We start from the raw sequence: 19,700 nt of genomic DNA on the forward strand, positions 1-19,700 counted from the left end.
CTTTTCAAAATCTCTACACAGAAATTCACCTAATGATTCTCATCCCTCAAAGGCAAATAAGCAAATCCTGAAGTAAGAAGTATTTCCACTCTTGGTACCCAAGAAGACAAGTCTCACACAGGGCAAACTGGAATGAATTGCACAAACTGCCCTAAGCTCAAGGGATCTGAAAGAGGCTGAAAAGCAACTTTTGTGCCACGCTTTTTCTTAAGCATTTTGAAGGACATGCAGCTAAAACTGGTTACAAGATACTACTGTGCTAAATACTCCTTGCTCCCAGTGTTATCTATACAGATAGGAAACAGGTCTTCAGCAGTAAATACAGCACTTCCAACCACCCTCATCCAGAAATAGCAATAAGGATATTGAGAGCCTAACAGTCAAGATAACCCCCAAAGAAATGAGAGGCAGCCACATTCAAATCGAAACAGTTTGGGTTGGAAGAGACCTTTAAGGGTCATACAGTCCTACACCAACATGGGCAGAAACACCTTCCACCACACCAAGTTGCTCCAAGCCCCATCCAACCTGATCCTGAACACCTCTAATGATGGGGCATCTACCACCTCTCTGAGCTACCTGAATGCTGATTAAAAATGTTTGTAAAATTACCTTCTTAGGCACTTCGAGTCCACTTTGAGCAAGCTGCAATACCAGAGAGTGTAGGGGGATACAGTATGGGTAAATGAAGGTGGTACAGAATGTAATCTTATCCCCTAAAGAGTTGCAGCTGGGTTAATTACTAAAGATTAGGAGCAGGCCTGATGCCAACAGGCCACACCTGTAGCCAATAAGAAGAGTGTTATAAAAGAGTGGATTGGTGAGAGTGGGAGTTAGTTGGCTACTGTAAGGATGAGTCAGTGCTTAGAGGAGCTGCCTACAAGAAACATCAAGGAGGTATGATACTCTAGCAATATGCAACCCTTGTAATGATAATAAAACCTTTGTACTATAATTATAATGATAATAGAACCTTTGTACTATAATGACAACAGAGAGGTGAGAATTCACCTCAGATTATCTGTCCATTTGCAGTGATGACTATCACTCATGGGAATAGCTCCTTGGGAGGCTTTTCCCGAGCAGCCCCTCTTCTCCCTCCCTAAGGATGCAAGGTGCCTTACACTGCGTGCTTCAACAGTGGCAGCAGGCTGGAGAAAGTTGTAACAACGAGGAGAGTCCATAGTCGTGCTGGTTGCAGTTGAACAAAGCTGTTTCTGCTCAAAGCAGACCCCTGCCCGCAGTGTCCTGTGGGCCTTGTCTGGTTTACGCCCCAGGCCCGGCTCTAAAGCCACGTTCGATCTTCTCAGTACCAGCTGGGGACCCTGCAGGAGGTCTCGCCCTTGAAGTCGGATACTCGACACTCACATTTCAACATAGGTACAACCGCACCCCGTCTGTTCCCTCTCGGTGTCCGGCGGGACGCCCCCTCAGGGCTGGGCCCCCTCAGGCGCGGTGCCCCCTCAGGGCTGGGCCCCCCCGCGCTCCCCTCAGCCGGAGCCCGCTCACCGCCCCGTCCCGCGCTGCCCGCACTCCCCACGCGGCGCTTCCTTCCGGGCGGCAGCACCGCCCCGGCGAGCAGCCATGGAGAGCGGCGCGGCGGGGCCGCTGCCCCTGAGCCGACTGGCCGGGCCGCTGCTCCGCAGGCTCAGCGAGCTGCTGGACCGCGCGGCGCCCGGCAAGGGCTGGCGGGAGCTGGCGCAGCGCGCGGGGAGCCGCGGCACGGTGCGGCTGAGGTGAGCGCGGGCGGCGGCGGGGCGCGTTTATCTCTCTAATCCCCTAAAACACTGAAAGTCCGCTCGGTAAGTGGAAGGTATCGCCACATAGTGAAGGTATCTCGCCCCCAGGTTTGCGTGGCACTGTGATTTAAGGGAGGAAACGTTGATGAATCTCTTTAGTGGAAATATGTAACCTTGTATTCTCTTTAGGTAGCTGTTATTATTTCTTTATTTGTGTTGATTGAATCGGCTATGATTGAAAGTGTGTGATGACAACGACACCAAAGTTGAATCCATAAAGTTTCAGACACAGTTACCTACACTGCACAGTCGGTGTGTTAGGCTGGGCTCCAGCAGTCGCTTGTTTACCACAACTTTAAAATCAGTTTCCTGTACTTTGAAGTCAAGAGTCTGACTCACTCTCTACGGCTTCTGAATTAGGCTTATGGAAATAAAAGGTGCTGTACTACTTTTTCTGCTGACACTTTAAAAGTGAAAAATAGAAGGTTTCTTAATACATTTGCTGAGCATTGTGAGGTATATGCATCTCTTTTACTATCCAGCTCACTAATACTAGTTTCTGTCTGTGGAGGTGTCACTGAATAACCTCTGAACTCCTGAAACTTGAAGAAAATGCTGCAAATATGTCCAAATCAGCTAGGAATTTCCCATCTCTATTTTTAAAAATCTTTTTATTTATCTACGAGTGATTGTTTACCCAGGTCCTTTCTGAGAAAAAGGTATTGAGAAGGTGTGTGCCGTGTCTTTCTCCCATTATTCCACAGCCCTCTGGACTTGGAGCAGTGCTCCCTCCAGGTGCTGGAGCCCGAAGGCAGTCCCAGCTGGAGTCTCCTGAAGCTGCTGGGGGATCGGGGCTGCACTGTGGTGGAGCTGGCGGAGTCCCTGCAGGCCCTGGAGCACACAGAGGCTCTCCGGTGTCTCAGCCATTCAGGTCAGCTCTGGGCTGTGCTTTCACTGCAGCCCTGGATTTTAGAGTGGCAACACTCAAGGTTGTAGCCCTCTAAAGTAACCAAAAACATATTTAGTGCTTGGATTCTGGTAGTTGGAATCCAGATGATTACCGAGGTTATTGGCTGATCTGATTCTGAGGTCAAATGTGAGCCAAGCCTTCATGCAGTGTTGTTGAAGACTTGGACTTGGCTGGGTGCTGTCATTCAGTTTACTGACTGGGCTTTGGTCTCCAGTGGATTTGGTTTTGGGACCATCCTGTAGCAAGATCTGGAATGGTTTAGGTTGAGAAAATAACTGCATCATGTTGGAGTGGTGTTAGAGTTGCTCTCCTGGCAGTTAAGCTTTGAAGTAGAAAATTTGACTTTGCAGAAAACCCCAGCCCTGTGTTCTGCAGGACTCAGAGGCATAAAGCTGAAACCAAAGATTCAGCTCATAAGAGTGCATAAGGAATAGCAGGAAAATGTGCTCTGTTGGACTTAAACTCTGACTGCTTTGATTCCCTCAGGCTGGGCCTTAATTTGAACAGCTAAAAGAAATTGTTGGGAGTGAGCAAACATTTAAAACTGAGAATATCTTTCCAAAAAGGGATCTGTGATACCATGAGACATATTATTTCCTTTAAAATACATGAATGATATACTTTAAATCTTTTATGAGCTCCGTTGAGTACTGATCAATTTGAGCATGGATTTTGTGTAGTGGAAGACAATTTTGAATGTCCTACAGTAATATAACTAACTGGAACTATGTGTATAAACAGTACAAACAAATTGTTTTCAAGTATATTTAATGGCAGAAGTCTTCTGTGCTCCAAGGGCAATTTAAATGCAAATATAAATTAAGGACTTGTATTTCTTCATAATTTTCCTATGTGTAAATTCTGTCTTAAAGGTGTAAAGATCGTTGTACAGCCAGACTCTCAAGCAGTGCTCTCTGGTCAGGTTGTCAAGTTGTGCTGCTGGGCAACAGGACACCCGTTTGTGCAATACCAGTGGTTCAAGCAGGAAAGAGAGGTAAGAGTTCATAGAGAATACAGTGGTTTTAAATAGTGAAAATATAATGATTTTGGATTGTCCTTTTTTTAAGACTTACTCACAATGAGAGAAGATTGCTGTATATACTCATAAAGTTTAAGAAATGCTGGATGATCCTACAAACATGCTAAAACAAAACCATGATTCCTTGTGTTCACACCACTTCATTCCTGGGGGCTGTGAATGTGGAATGGGGCAGAAAGGAAGCTGTAAGTTCAGTTGTCTCAGCCTACCAGTAAGTTTTGAGTAAGTGAAGGAGTTGAGGATGGTGTTAAGGACTTGGAAATAAATATTATAATGCTTGATCCTGGTTAAGATGAAACCAATTGAAATTGAAGGATTTTTGGTTCACCTGTGATGCAGGTTCCGCACGGTAATTCTCCAGAACTGGTTTTGAGTCCAGTGAGTGTAAAGGATTCTGGCTTTTACATCTGCCGAGTGAACAGTGAATCTTCTTTCACGTTCAGTCGGTGGGCGCGCCTTGAAGTTTGTGAGCTTCAGGATCCGCCTCATGGTGAGTGGCACAAACACCTTCTGAAAGTGCCTTCCTGCTTCCTCAAGGCACTTGGGTCCCTGTTGCTGTGCTTAGGTTGTTTCACACTTCCTTTTCTTGTTACTTCCTTTTCCTTTTTTAAGGGCTCTTAACAGGTTTGCCTGAAAACAAGTTGTGCATTTGTAATCAGCCTCAGCCACAAAACTTGACAGTGGGGGATGCTTTGGTACTAGAATGTGGAGCTGTTGGAAACCCAATTCCTCATTACCAATGGTTCAGAAATGGATTTCCTTTGGCAAATGGGAGCAAAAATGTCTACACAGTAAGTTACTGCAATGGGTCACACTTGGGAGCTGATGTTAACCACTTTGAGCTTACCACAGAAAGTTCCCTTGAAGAAAATAATTTCTCCAGAACCTTGGTAACTTCTGATGAAGTGCTCACTTGGAAGTGCTGCTTTTAGTTTTTTATCTCTTTTTTGCCTGTGGGGCTTAGATGCAAGGCTTAAATACCTGATGCAGGCATTTTTTGGAGGTCTGTTGGGATGATTGTGGTGATGCTTGCATAGGTAACATACGTGGATGTGGGACATCAAGGAACATACTGGTGTCATGTATTCAATGACCAGGAGGATGAAGACAGCAAGAAAGTAGAAGTCATTATAGGTAAGGAGTTCTTCTCTTTCATACAGGTCAGCTCCTTTGTCCATTTCTTCCACATCACTAAAATTTATTTTTGAAGCTTTCAGTATTAAGACAAGCACATGCCTTCTATATTTTTAATTTATCCATTTGTTAAAATACCCGTGCTTGCATCCAGCAAATGGCATTTTAGAGTTTTGGGGTGTTATGGTAACCAGCACAGAATTGCTGTCCCTTTTTGGCCCTGCCAGCACGTATGTGGCTTGTTAGCAGATTGCTAGCTGATTTATGCTTTTTGACAACTAAAAACCACTTTAACCCTTGCTGGGGATACGAACTCTGTTACATGGAGTCCTTCAGCAATCAGGAGAGGTGAGATTGTTCATTTCAAGTAGAATGAATGAATTTCAGTGCCTGTGTATTTGCAGTGAACTGAAGAGGACTTCCTCACCACCTAAGAAATACCCTAGTGTAGTACTCCTGAGTTTCAGGAATCATTACTGTACAGTGTTATGGGCAATGCAAGTTTACACTGCTGTAAAGTGAGCCACATTGCACAGCAGCTTGACAGTGCCCTTTGTCTTCCACCTTGTGTGCTAACTCTCATAACTGAGAGCTCATCTTCCAATTTTTTCCCCTCCTTAAAACACAAGGAAGGAAAGCTGTAGCAGTGGAGTGCACAGAAGGTAATGTAAGCCTCTAATTTTAGTTTTAAAAATTGGTGATGGGAGTGACAGGTTGTTGAGTGTGTTGCTGAAAGGCATGTGTGGGTTTTTGGGCAAACCTGGGTTTAAAACACTGATGGATGATGCAGCAGTCCTTCTGCATGTGCTTCTCTCTTCTTTGCCTGGACACCATGATCTAGATCACACAGGAGAAAAAACAGGGATCTGGAGATTTCTTTGGTGGGGCTCAGGAGGCAACATCCTAGCAAGAAAATCTGGAGATACGGCAGGAACCTGGGTGATCTTAGAGAGCTGGCTAGGGCTAGTTCCAATGCCAGCTCCATGTCTGCAGAAGTGTTTCAAGCAACTTCCTTAGGATGATTTCTGTTCTCCTCTGCATTGTTGCAACAGGGAGGAAAAGTGTATTGTGACCCAAATGTTGGTACCATCCCTCCGTGGACTGCTGAGCATCTCAGAGTCTGCAGTATCTGCAGCACAGGGGATTGGGTACAATGGTGTGAGGCTGCTCCCAGAGAGCACTGCTGCTTCAGAGATGCTCATTTTCTTTTCCTTGCTTTCCAGTGTCCAGAATAAAGAGGTGAAACCCCTGGTAGTTTAGGATGTTTGAAGATGGTGTCTGAAGTCTTTCTGAATACACATGGCTTCCCAAAATCAGATTTTTTGCTCAGGATGTTGCTTTTTCAGCAGCGCTTCAAACATCTGTTCTTCAGTGGGATGATTTTGATACCTTGTTCCTTTTCCCCTCAACCTACTTGCATGCCTGTGGGATTGAGGTGTCCTAACTGTACCCCCCTTTGTTTTTACATTTACTGTACTGCAATGCTGTGTCTATCTAGCACAGCTTAATGTATTGCTGTAGGATTTTCTCTTCTCTTTGTGTGGAATAAACACAAAAGGTTTCATTTACACAAATGCAAAGTCAAAAGTATTTTAGAAATGTAGTTTGTTTTCTGTGTTCAGCTGTGTTTAATAATGGCATGGCACTTATGTTTTTACTAATAAAATGGGGTTTCTACTTCTTGTTTAAACTATTATTTTATTGGTGTTTTCCTTCACAGAAGATTTAAGTGATCTTCAGGAATCAGGTAAGTGATAAGTTTTGAAAAAATTTTAACTTGGCATCTTCATTTTATGTTACACTGAAGGCTTGCTGGGTTGCAGTATGAACTTTACAGTATTTGGATGTACCTGTAACTGAGAATTGAATAGGAGCTGGTATCACCTTAAGAGCAGCACAGCTTTCTAGTTCCAAGAGACTGAACTTGAAGCATATAGAGAATCATAGGGGAGCTGTTTGTAAAATAGCCCAAGGCTGCACATATACATACACGGATACAAAGGGAATTATCTTTATTATCTGGGGTTTCTTAGGACACTCAGTTTTAGCACATTGCTGCTTTCTCAGATAATTAAAGTGAAAAAGATCTGAGGTGTCTGGCTATCGCTCATGTTGAGTGGCATATTTCTTCCAGTCATGTTGGAGTCAGCCAATGTGATTTGAAGCCTGTTAGGTGGTTAGTGTAGAAGTGTAGCTCCAGAGGGGATTACTCCTGATACAGTTTTCCCAAAACCTCAACTCCAAAGATAGTTTCCTGGGTTAGATATCAAATACGTTTGTTTGCCCAGCCTCAGTTTCAACCACTGAAGGGCTTCTCTGTCATGTTATCCAGGTGAGCCACTTTGGCACACTGCTTACTGTTTCTCTTGGGACAGCACTGGCTTTGCCACCCCTCTGTGAAGTACAGAATAAAATAATTTTCCCATTCAGATGGGAATCCCTGCAAAGCGTCTTCCACCTTGCATGTTGCATTTTGTTTGGAGAGGATGACCTGGTCAGATGTCACTGAAAATGCCAGTGTGCAGTTTGTGAGATTCAGCATCTATTCTTTCTTAATCTATAGAATTAGCTATTCACATCCTGTCAGGATTGTTTGCTGGAAGAGGGTAAAGGAAATCATCTAAACAAAAACAACAATACCAACAAAACACCCCCAAACCCCACCAAAAACAAAGTGGACTTTTTCTTGCATTAAACTAGCAAAGTGTTAGAGAAAGCAGTGCTACTAGACTGTGGCTGTGGGGAAGATGCAGTTCATTTTCTGTAGTCACTGACTCGCTGCTCTTTTCTTCTATTTCAAACAGACCCACAAGAAGAATCAAGTCGCAGACCTGTGGGTAAGTAGTTTTGTACTGAAATGACTGTCTGCATTTGACATGTAGGATGCAGATTTTGCTGCTCCTGAGTATTGCTGCTACTGACACTGCCAGTGCAAGACCCATGGGGCAAATAGAGAGCTCCAGGGAGGGAGATCTGTGGATATTTGTGTAGTCCTTTTAGAATGCTTGTTTGCCCTTTCAGGAGTAAACTGTGCCAAGGGCACCCGTGTTTTTAGTGACCCTGTGAAGTGTTTGCAGCTTCTCATAGGGGCTGTTTCAGTTTACTGCTTCAGATTCCTTAGCCACTGCCTTAGCCAGTGTGTTCCTGCATTCCCTTGAACCCTTGGAGCCAGTGCTATTGGGATGATGTGATAGGAAGCACTGCTATCCTGTCTGCTAAGGAAATGCTGTCCTTGCAGCTCTCCCCGTTCTGTCCTGTGGATGCTTTGATCCTGAGCTGAAGCTCATAAAGAGATGGATAGCGCATATCACATGAAGAATAGTTGCTGTGTTTTTAAATTGCATTCTTAAATTTGCACTGTAGACTTGAGTGGTCAGGCATGTTGTCCTGTTGATACTTAACCAGATGGAAAGGCTGCTGGCCTCTGTCAGAATTTTATGGCTCATTCAGGTTCATTAGTGGGAGGGGGAATGTAAGTCTTCCCCTCTCACGCAGGTGAGTTTTTTCCTTCAGGCTGAAAAGACAGTTGAGCTGTGTTGTTGATGTGGGATGACTTGTAAAATCAGAGAAAATATTGTGCCTGAAGTGAGATTGATACCCTTTCCACTTTGGAAAACCTTAAATTTAAAGGCGTTGAATCCATGGAATATATAAATGTGACCTGGTGTTTTTTTTCTCTGTGTGTCTTGGCAGCCACAGACAAGGTGGCTCTCTTAATAGGAAACATGAGCTACTGGAATCATCCCCAGCTCAAGGCTCCAATGGTAGATGTCTATGAATTGACCAGTTTGCTAAGGCAGCTGGATTTCAAAGTTGTATCTCTGCTGGATCTTACCGAGTCTGAGATGCGAAATGCAGTGGATGAATTTTTACTTCTCCTGGACGAAGGAGTTTATGGTAAGGACATGTAAATCCCTTCTGAAGTAGGTCCATTTTGTATGTATCGAGTAGCAAACATCTGGTATTTGCCTCGGCTAAACAACCTTCAGGGTAAATACGATGTATGTAGAACCGGAAGAATAAGTTAAAGGCACCCACCAGCATATCCTGACTTTGGTTAAAATGCTATTGTTCCTTTACTTTTAGACCAGATCAGATGTTTGAGCTTCATTCTTTAACCACACCTAAAACTGCAGTGCAGGCTTTTATTTTGTTTGATAGTACTTGCTTGCTTAGATTTGATTTTGGGGCACAAAACACAAGACAGAAGTGAGGGGAGAACATGATGGAATTGATGTATGGAGCAAAAGCCTTGCATGGAAAAAGCCAAGAGTGATCTGGTTTGGAGTGTAAGAAAAGTTCTTACGTTTTCTGCTGACTGACATTATTTTGTCTTTTTTCTAAGATTGTATTGTCTAAGATTGTATAGAAAACTCCTGAAAATATTTAGGACAGAGAGCAGAATGTTTTCCCAGGTCCCTATTTATTGGATTGCAGAATTCCTGTAGTAAAAATCCTTTTGAGAAAACATTATTTGATCCCTTTTTGGAACACAAGGTCAGCTTATTTCTTAGCATGATTTTTTTTACGGATGTGTTACCTGATGCTCTCTCTGTGCAGAACTGCCTGCTCTGACATTTGGGCATTTATATCTGAGCCAAAACCTGCCTGACACGAAGCCTCAGTCTGGCAGGAACATGAGGCTTTTGAGAGCAGTTTGCTTTTATTATTCCCTGGGAAATAGATGGGCTTATCTATTTGGGTGAGCTTTGAGATTTTTGCACCTTCTCAATTTTTCTCCCTAATTGTGGACATGAATGTAGCAAATAAAGTACTGAAAGGCTTTAATTAATTTCTCAGCAGCACCATATGAAAGCTCTTACATGGCATATTTTTGCAGTTGTACTTTTCCAGCCAGTTGATACAAAAGGTAAGCAGAACAGTTTTTGGTGGTGTTTGGCAATAACTACTTCTGTTTAAAGGATTACTTTGTTCTTTCTGCATAGTGGCTATGAATGGCTTAAAGCCTATAAAAGATGCTGTCAGTGCACAAATAGGTAACGATTTATTGCCTTTTCTAGTGGGCATAGCTTCAAATAGAAGAGGCATAATGACTACTGCTGTTTAGTCCCTGCTACATATAAACCTGATGCTTACTAGGTTGTGTAATTCTGGCTTACTGCCAGGAAAGTGGCATTTCAGATGCTGGTCCTTAAGAGCAGGAGTAGTAAACAAAGTGATGATGACTGTCTCCTCTGCTGTCTTAGTCTGTGCTGTTCTAAATGTAGGTTGCAATTAACATTGTATTCCACACAGGGTAAAAGCACAGACCCATGTGTTTGAAAGGCTAAAAATATTTAGGCTGCTTTCTTTTTAAATGAGAGGGACTGAGGGAGGGAGGGAGGCAGATATCAGTTAAATGCTGACGTCTCTGAGGAACTTGAGCCTACTTAAAATTGTTGTGTGTGTCTCTGTTGAGGCCCTCCAAATATGTTTACTCCACTTACCCCAGGTATGTGCAGATTTATTTCTGATCTTGAGCTCAACGTATTAACTGTTGCAGGTACTTGGCACATAGCACAGTCATCTGCCAAGGATAGAAAAGGAATGTAGTCAGTCAGTCCAATTACTTACAGATTATATGCCCAGATACATAGAATCTTAAATATAACCCTGATTAAGTCCAGATCTGAGCTCTGGAAATCACATGAAGACTTTCTTTTTAGCCTAAGGCCTAGACACAAGGTTATGCAGTTGCACTTTATACCATTTTTAGGTCTCTTGCAGCTCGCCAGGCTCAGGTAGCCCTCATATTTTCATTTCTTGTAGCTACGTGTACTGAAAAGGTGAAAACATCTAGCATGCCCACCTCCATGAGCTAGTATGTTAGGATGAGGCTTATTTTGGGTTTTATCTGAATCTGCTGCCAGTGTTGTAGTGACTTAAATTTTTCAGCAAATGTTAGTAAGAATAACAACATAAGAATATGGTATCTCCAGCCAGCATAAATTGTCAGATTTCTGTTGACTTTTATTCAGCTGAGCACTATATTCTAATTGCAGATCTGACCCACAGACTGCTTTGACTAGGTAAATAAAAATTCTTTTTAGAAGGTGGAATTAGCATCATTAAGGAAAACCAGCACTGGGAATAGGCAATAGGAAAATTCAATTAAATCATACAAGCCTCTGGTAACTGCATTTTATGGCAGTAGAGATTATTGATTCTAAGATGATCTAATCTTCATGCAAATTTAAATTACTTTAATATTGGACATTTTTATTCATATAAGGAATGTCTAAGTCCTAGCTTGCAGTTCCCTTTCTCAGGGTTGAGAAAAACTTTCTTGTTTTATTGAAGATTCTAAATCTTAAAATGTTGTAGACTGTTGTGCAGTGACACATGAGGGACATGATGGCAGGATAATAATTTCTGGGTAGATAAGCATGTGAAGAGTTTGTTTAGTAGACCCAGAAGAGTCATGAGTCTGTGACTAGAAGATATAGCTGCAATCAACTGAACATGAGCTGTTGGTAGTCGGTAATGAGGATGTGCTCTGGAGTCGTACCAAACTCTTCAGCATTATTTTTTTTTTCTGTCTATAAGCTGCAGACTTAGTGCTGCTCAGAGCTTTGTAATTGTACATGTGGAGAAGATGTTTTATGGTTGGCACATTTCCTTGTTCCTGTCTGTGAATTACACGTAACAGGCTACCTCTGTTAGAGGTCATAGCTATTAGAGCATTTTAAGAGTATTTAACTTGGTGTGTTTATGCAGATGTCTAACTGATTCTCTTGCATGTGTGATTTTTGTGCTTCTTTTAATATATTGTGTTGGTGTATTGTGGAGTTGATGTAATTGTGGCTTGGAGTGGCTTCAGTGATCTGCCTGGCCCGCAGTCAGCGCTGTGCATGATGGTTTTGACCCATTTTGAAATGGACAGAAGTCTCTGATGCCCTGCTCACTGTCGCACCTCTTTTGAATTCAGGTTTGTTATACTATGCTGGCCATGGCTATGAAAACTATGGGAACAGTTTCATGGTTCCTGTTGATGCCCCAAACCCCTACTGCTCAGCAAACTGCCTGTGCGTGCAGAACATCCTGCGGCTGATGCAGGAGAAGCGGACAGGCCTCAACGTCTTCCTGCTGGACATGTGTCGCAAAAGGTACCTCCTGCACCCCCAGGAGCTGAGCTGCCCTCAGCTCTCTGGGCTCCTCACAGAAAGCTGGGCCTCCTGCACATGAGAAGTCTTTAGGCTGAAAATTCACTGTACTGCAAAGTCCATGGTTCTGAGGATTCACAGCCTGCACGTGAGTGCTTTTAGCATCAGTAGGATTCACCCAGAGACTTCTGCCCATGGCCTTGGATAGAGATGTGAACCTGGTGGTTAGACTTTGTCCCCATGGGTACATACCTGCCTCCTGATTTCAATGACATTTATTTCTTCTGCTGTTTTTTAGACATTAAAAACAGACTGATCAGATAAAAGTAAAATTTGGCATCTTAAAGAAGAAACAGGACCCTTTGCCCTGGGATCATTATCCATCTTCTTCATTACAGGGAGGAAGGAAAGCCCTGCGATCAAAGGCATGTTAACTTAGCAGAAGGTCTCAAGTGAAGTGCTTGTTTTAGAATTCCTGAGAGCCATGGATTTTGCTTCTATACTGAGGATGTTGTATCTTTATTTAGAGGTTAAAAAACAACTGATTTATGGGATTTTTCTACACAAAGTACTGTGTTCTTTCCATGTTGAGAAACTACTATGATCAATTGAACTTGCACTTGAAATCAGCTCTTCAGTCAGCACTTCTGGCAATTGGTCTCTGAGGAATGTCTCATAACAGAAAGTTGCTGGCACTTCAGTATCTGTGGAGCCTCCAGACTTCTTTGCTAATGAAATGCCCATGACCCAATTCAGCTTCACAATCTGCTGTCCAAATAGAAAATCCATCTACATAAGCCTTGTACTAACAGCGCCATGTTTGGTGGGGAAAAGTTTTAAAAAACATGCCATTTTTGAAATAACCTAAAATGGGTGGATATCAGAATTGTGTTTTGCAGAGATTGCAGCCAAACTCTACTGGTTACTACAGCCTGCCCTTCTCTGGGTAATGCCTGGTGCCTCTGTCTTTACACTGCCCTCAGGCAGAGTGTTGATGGTGCTGACTTTTGTATTTGAGCAGTCAGGATCCATTACAGACTTGGAGGAGTGAAACAAATTACTGGTTCTGAACTCTCTCTGTTTTGTGTTTTGATTTTGTTACCATTACGAGTTCTCAAATTACTATTTTACTTTCTTGTGTTTCCATTTATTACAGAAATGAATACGATGACACGATTCTTATCTTGGATGCTTTGAAGGTTACGGCCAACATTGTTTTTGGATATGCAACGTAAGGAAGTTACTCTTCTGTGCCACGGAAATGACTGAGATTGTATAGCTGATCTTTTTCAGAATTCTGCTGTGGGCCAGTAACCTTGGTCACTTTTCAAGTGCAAAAACTGCTGAATAGAAGTAGTCAGGAGCTTAACTAAAATCATCAATAAGAAATTTAAGCTCCTCATATGAGCAGTTTGATGAACAGATCTAGTCTGTGATGTCATTTTTAAGAGAAACTTCCATCAGCTGCTTGCAAGGGGGCACAAAGAGCAGGTTGGCCTTGGACACAACTTGGTTTTCAAATTGTAAGGTTTCTTTCCCCATTTCCAGTATAATTTTACTCTTAATCCTGCAGGTTTTTCAGTGTTTTTTTCCTTGACTGATGCTGATGATCTCACAGGTGCCAAGGAGCAGAAGCTTATGAAATTCAGCAGCTGGGGCTGGCCAATGGAATCTTCATGAAGTTCCTGAAGGACCGTTTGTTAGAAGACAAGAAGGTCACTGTTCTGCTTGATGAGGTTGCAGAAGGTGAACTCCAGCTCACTGCACTAACAGTCAGTCTGCATTACTGAAAACAACTTTGTTTCCGTGTCTTTCCTCTCATGGTGAATGTGTTACACGAATTAAATCTTTCTTCTTGTGCTTTGTTCAGCTAGCAGGTGCTACTGGGCAGCATATGAACAACATTCCTGATGCTCAGCTTCTTTAATAGTGTTCACTTTTATACTTTCCTCTTCAGTGAACCTTATTTGTTCTGAGTATCTTTCTGCATGGAGCTTTGAATTGTCCATCCACAAAACTGCTCTTCTGTCATGTGGTGCCAGCTGCTTGTGGTATTCCAGTTGTTTGCATGTTCATTTAAACAATTAACATAATCCTACTTGCCTCAGGGTGCTATAGCAATGATAATGATTTGTTCTCTAAGTGCAGTAAAAAGAGCAGTGCACTGTGTTAATTTGCCTGGCTCAGTGATTGTATTTTTGATGGGAGAAGCACTGAAGTGAAAAGTGTGAAGGGAAAGCATGCTGCTTCTGTGCAGACACCTGCTCCAAGCACAGAACAGTGTCAGACTGGTGTGTGCAGGTGCATCAGCCCAGCTCTGCCCTGGGTTCAGCAGCCTGGGACAGCTGCAGGTCACAGAGCTTTGTGTTCTGTTCAAGAGTGCAGGGAAAGATTGACTTGTCAGGCAGCGTGACAAACACTGGGAGTATTCCCAGGTGTTGGGGGTCAGGGAGTACGCAGGTTCTGTGCAGACAGTGCCAGAGGAATGTTCCCATTAAGTGTTTCGTGGAAAAGGCTGTAGCCTGCTGGCTCCGTGGTTCTTGCTGTGCCTGTGCCACAAGAGTGCAGTGCTGGCTCATGGTCAGCTTGGTGGCCACTAGGTCCCCAAGCAGGTCCTTCCTTGCAGAGGTCTTCCCTGCAGATCTGTGTCCCAGTGAGTCAGGGCCCTTCGTGGGCCTCTGCAAGGGATTACTCCTGCTTGGGAGCAGAACTTGGTGTTCCCTGTTACTGGACTTGATGACATTCCTCTCTGCTCAATTCCACAGCCTGTCCAGGACCCTCCAAGAGCAGTACAGTCTTGTGGGGGATCAGCCACTCCTCTCAGTTTTTAATCATCTGCAAACTTTCAAGTTTTGTTCTCTCTCCTGACACATAGGTCATTAGCGATGCTGTTAAATAATCAATATTGGACCCTTGTACCTAAACCTAAAATATTCCCCTTGCCCCCAGTTCTTTACAATAATCTCCTCTAACGGCATTACTCACATTCTTGAAATTAGCCACTCTAATTAGGACCTTACGCAGTCAGAGCTGTGATGCTGCTTGGACTGGCTCTGAGGAACAGGGGACAATGTTGGCCAGGCTGCATGCAGCCCCTCGGGGCTCTGCAGAGCTGCTTTGGCCTTCAGGAAGGAAGAGCTGAGCAAGGAGTGCCTGTAAAACTGCAGCTCTTGATGGATGTGCTGGCTCTGCCATAACCACAGTAACCACGCATTGCAGGAAGGTACTTAATTCAGTTGGAATTGCAGCAGCATTGATCTTGAAAGAACCTCTCTGCGTCTTGTTTTTAGATATGGGCAAGTGTCCCCTTACCAAAGGCAAGCAAGCCCTGGAGATCCGCAGCAGCTTGTCAGAGAAAAGGGCATTAACTGATCCTGTTCAGCAAAGCACATCTTCTGCAGAGTGCCTGGCACGGAACCTGCAGTGGGCCAAGGCTCATGGTACAGTACAGTCTGCTTTCAGATGATCCTGCTGCCATGATGGGAGGAGGGAGGGCATGCACTACTGAGTGGAAATGGAAGAAATTCAAGGCTATAGCTACATTTTCATTACTATGTTCAGTTGGAAGGTTTTGGGTTGGGATTTACCCCTACATGAGATAGTAATGAACCAAGGTGACATGTAGAATTCATGTATATTCAGTATATTTAAGACCTCTCAGACTCTGGAGGGGAGACTTATGGGTTGTCTGTCTTCTGGGACAGTCTCCACTGCTAGACAGAACTGCTTGTCTAGCAGTGACATTTGTAAGATGTCACTGATCTCCTTCTAAAGTCATCACCTGAAATAGCCAGGTGAACTGTATAGTAAATGTGCATGATGAAAAGAAGTTTTCAATGCAGACAACTAAGAAAGCTAAAATAAGACTGAGATGAGTTCCAGGCTTCCTAGCCTTTTAAGAAGGCCAGTGGGGTTTAAGACCTGTTTTTACCTTTTTCACCTAAACCTGTTGGAGTACATCTTCAAATTTCTTTGACAGTTGGGGCAGAGGGTCAGGGATGGCATTTCTAAGACCACTTGTCATGTAGGAAGGCTCTCTCAGAGATGCAGATGTTTATTTGATCCCAAGCACTTAATTCTTGTTTGTTGAATGATTGAAAAAGAAAAATGCATATGCTTAATTTATATATAGACTGTAACAATGTGTTATTTCTTGGCAGAGCTTCCAGAAAGTATGTCCCTTGAATTCCAGTGTGGTGTTCAGATTCAGTTGGGGTTTGCAGCCGAGTTCTCCAATGTCATGATAATCTATACACAGATAGTTAAGAAGCCCCCTGAAATCACAGCTTGCAGAGCCCACATCACAGACTTCCCACTCGTAAGTGCTTCCTGCTGCTGTCTCATGGTCTTGCTCACTGAAGTTGCATCTTGTATAATAAAATGGGTCTAAAATGCTCTAACTTCTCAAACTGAAAGAAATACTATTTTATGAACTACAAATTCTATATCAGCAATTAAGTTTTTGTTTGTTTTTTTTTTTCTTGCAATAGGACTTGGATGTAGATCCTAAAGAGGCCAATAAAGGAACTCCTGAGGAAACTGGAAGCTATTTAGTATCAAAGGACCTTCCCAAACACTGCCTCTACACTAGGCTGAGTTCACTGCAAAAACTAAGGGTTAGTATATACTGTTCATTATGAATTTGCCCAGATAATTGACACTATTTATGTTGCTTTGCAGTTCTGTTGAGGGAGCTGTGTATTGTTAGTGTAGTAAGTTCTTTGGAGGGAAAGAATGGATAATAACACAGTTCAGTGACTTTAATTTTGGCTGAAAAGTAAAAGGCAGGGAATTGATGCATATGCAATCCTGAAACTGGTGTGCAAGGCCCTTTGTATTTTCCAGGCCCATGCTGAACTTGGCCAAGATGGTTATTTTTGTGCAGATCACCTATTGCATGCTCTGAGGGTGCTCCTATGCTTTTTAGGGGGAACATGTCCTGAAGCAGAGCTGCCTCTTACAAAGTCATTAGTAGGAGATGAAAGTGTTGTGTATCATCAGCCTGTGCTCCTGGGCACACAGTTTCTGGAAGGTTCTCTTCAGCAGACCGGGGCACTGCTAAGTGTCTCTCTATCTTTGTGTCATGAACATCTGTGCCAGACACAGCCTGGCATCTCTTCTTCAGTGCTTTTGGCAGTTGAGGTAACACAAGTGCTTCTGGAAATACAGACTGTTCAGTGAACAAGCAGTGACCAAAAGAGGACCTCAGGAAACAAGGCCTGCCCATTGTGTGTCTCTAGCTCGTAAAGAGGTCACTCTGCTTCTCCAGGAGACTGGAGCCTCTCCAAGGGTTTCCTGTAGTGTTTATTTGCAGAGGAAGTATAACTTTTTCTCTCCCCTTCTTTCTGCTTTTACAGGAACATTTAATCTTCACTGTTTGTTTGCACTATGAGTATTCAGGAATAGAAGATACAATGGATGAAAGAAAGAAGATTAATGTTGGGAAGCCCCTTATTGCTAAATTAGGGCTTCACCCTGGATTCAAAACCCAGAACTGCCTCCAGACATGTTGCATGCCTGGTTATCCTTTTCATAATCCAGTAGAATTGAGTCCAGAGGCAGCTGAATACTACATCCCTAGTCATTGCCAACCCACTTCCTCTCCAGGTGTTTACCATCCAAACTGTGCTTGCTCAAACAGCATCACACAACCAGAGGCATGTTCCTGCAATAGAACTGCCAGGATGTTGGCTCCAAGACACGAAGTACAGCATTACTCACCCACTGTGGAAAAGCAGAATGTACCAGTAGAGACCACTGATGATACTGTTGAACTGGAATTCTTGCTCTCTGACAGCCTGAGCTTCTCTGAACAGCAATAGCTGGGATATGTTTGGATAGACCAGAGTGGTATCCTTGAACAGAGGGGCTTCCACACTGCCTCTCCATCTTGTGGAGTTTGGAGACTTCTGGACAAGGCCCTGGAGAGTCTAGAGTAGGTGCTGGGAATGAGGTTGTGATGAAAATTTTTCATACCTTAAGAGACAAAACTGGACCAATAGATTTAGGAATGAAAAATGCATTCTTTCTAATTTTTTTTCACCTACTATTTGTTGTTTGGTACAGAGAAAAGTCTGAACTGCTCCAAGTTTCCTATGCTGTTCTTTGGCCATCGTGCATTAGGATTGGTCACTGATGTTCCAGTGCCTGGGATGTAGCCAGAAAGCAGCTCTGACTGCATTCTCCTCTCTGACTGCCACATGTCCAGTGTCTGGCAGCATCTGAGAGGGCTAAGATCTGTACAAGGAACCCAAAACCTGAAGAGCCAGCAAATTGACATCACTTTTGTTTTTAAGAGAACCACAGATTATCAGAGGGAGCAAAGTCACAGAATCATACTGTGGTGGATTGTTTCTATTTTGATTTTTTTTTTCTTTTACATAACACTCTTAAGATTTTTGCTGATCTGATACCTGATTCTTCATGTTCTGGAAGAACACTAACTGGAAAGATGAGGGCAAGTGCCTGCTCAGCAAGCAAGGTATTGTATGGTCAGTCTCACAGACATGCTGAGGGCTAAAACAAGAATCTCAAGAAAAGTGATGTTTATTAGGTCATTAAAAGTCTTGATGCTTTGAAAATGCAAAAAATATTGGGGTGTAAGGAAACTAAAATCAAAGGGAGTTTTCTGACAGGGGTAGTAGCCTTTCCTGTACCGGTAATATTGAGAGGAAGAATTGCTTTAATTAAGATCCTCATCATAAAAACAAGATAAGTGAATGTTATGGAGGCAGACAGGCCAGTTTCAATCTGCAGTGGAGAGTGCTGTGATCTGGTGGTCTGGCAATGTCCTGGTGTGGCCATAAAATTTTTGAGATGGGAATGTTAATGCTTCTTTAACTAAATCTGGTGATCTTCAGGTTGCTCTGTCCTGAAAGGTCAATATAGGTACATGGATATAGTTATTTCCAGGATGACAGCCATGCTTGAAGTAATCTGTACATGAGCTTGAATTTCTGTTTTCCTTCTGCAGGGTGTTAAGTAGCATCATACCTATTAATGAATGAGATCTGCCTGCATTAACTATTCTATGCAGTTGACTTCTAAATCAGATTATAGCTTGAGACATGGTCGAGGGGTGTACTACTTAGTTAATACTTTGTCACTTTCCTAGTTTGTATAAAAGCTTATTATTTTTCTTACTGTGTAATAAATTGTTGTCCATAAAGTTATGTACTATGTGCATATGTAATTGCTACATTCTTCTACGGCCTTCCAGGCTGAAAAAGCCCAAAACTTTATTGAAACAAAACATGTAAGGAAAGAATTTCCTTTCCAGAAAAGAAGGGGAAATCTGAATCATGAGCTTCAGCTCAAGATATAGATCTGGGCCTCGGCTGATAGCCTTGCTCCTCGAAGCTCAACCCTTGCCTCTTGAGAGGTGCAAAGGCGTTTGATCTTTAATAAGTATCCTTGGACATATTTGTATATGCATGTATGTACTTGTGTGTGTGCGTGAATTGATTTAAATCCTCTCTGGGCAGTATAGTATGGATATTGCCATCTTAGATCTAGAATTAAATTCCTGCTGCACTTATAGGAATGGAATCATTTCACAGATGTTAAATAGTCAGCAGTTAGGTGGTGCCAAATTCTTCAGGCGTAAACCCCTGCCCAGCTCTGAACCCTGTGACTCAGCAGCAGGGCCTCTCTTAGCCTTTGGCATTCATGATGCCTGTGTAAATCATTCTACATTGATTCTAGACAGATTTTCC

The 19,700-nt window shown here is 43.0% G+C and overlaps 1 protein-coding gene across 2 annotated transcripts; it reads left to right on the top strand.

Moving 5' to 3' along the window:
• The first annotated feature begins 1,584 nt into the window (after nucleotides 1-1,584).
• Nucleotides 1,585-19,157, top strand: MALT1 (MALT1 paracaspase). Of its 2 annotated transcripts, XM_036402513.1 has the most exons (18): nucleotides 1,585-1,736; nucleotides 2,504-2,670; nucleotides 3,582-3,703; nucleotides 4,088-4,238; nucleotides 4,361-4,539; nucleotides 4,786-4,882; nucleotides 5,512-5,544; nucleotides 6,603-6,629; nucleotides 7,687-7,719; nucleotides 8,576-8,779; nucleotides 9,723-9,752; nucleotides 11,811-11,988; nucleotides 13,142-13,216; nucleotides 13,604-13,731; nucleotides 15,276-15,425; nucleotides 16,146-16,303; nucleotides 16,476-16,601; nucleotides 17,343-19,157. In XM_036402513.1, the coding sequence occupies exons 1-18, from the start codon at nucleotides 1,585-1,587 to the stop codon at nucleotides 17,805-17,807; spliced, it is 2,475 nt and encodes an 824-aa protein (XP_036258406.1). In that variant the 3' UTR covers nucleotides 17,808-19,157. The 2 variants fall into 2 exon arrangements, with proteins under 2 accessions (XP_036258406.1, XP_036258408.1); XM_036402515.1 differs by lacking the exon at nucleotides 9,723-9,752.
• Nucleotides 19,158-19,700: the final 543 nt, after the last annotated feature.

This window comes from Molothrus ater, chromosome Z (genome assembly GCF_012460135.2).
Source record: "Molothrus ater isolate BHLD 08-10-18 breed brown headed cowbird chromosome Z, BPBGC_Mater_1.1, whole genome shotgun sequence".
Lineage (NCBI taxonomy): Eukaryota > Metazoa > Chordata > Aves > Passeriformes > Icteridae > Molothrus > Molothrus ater.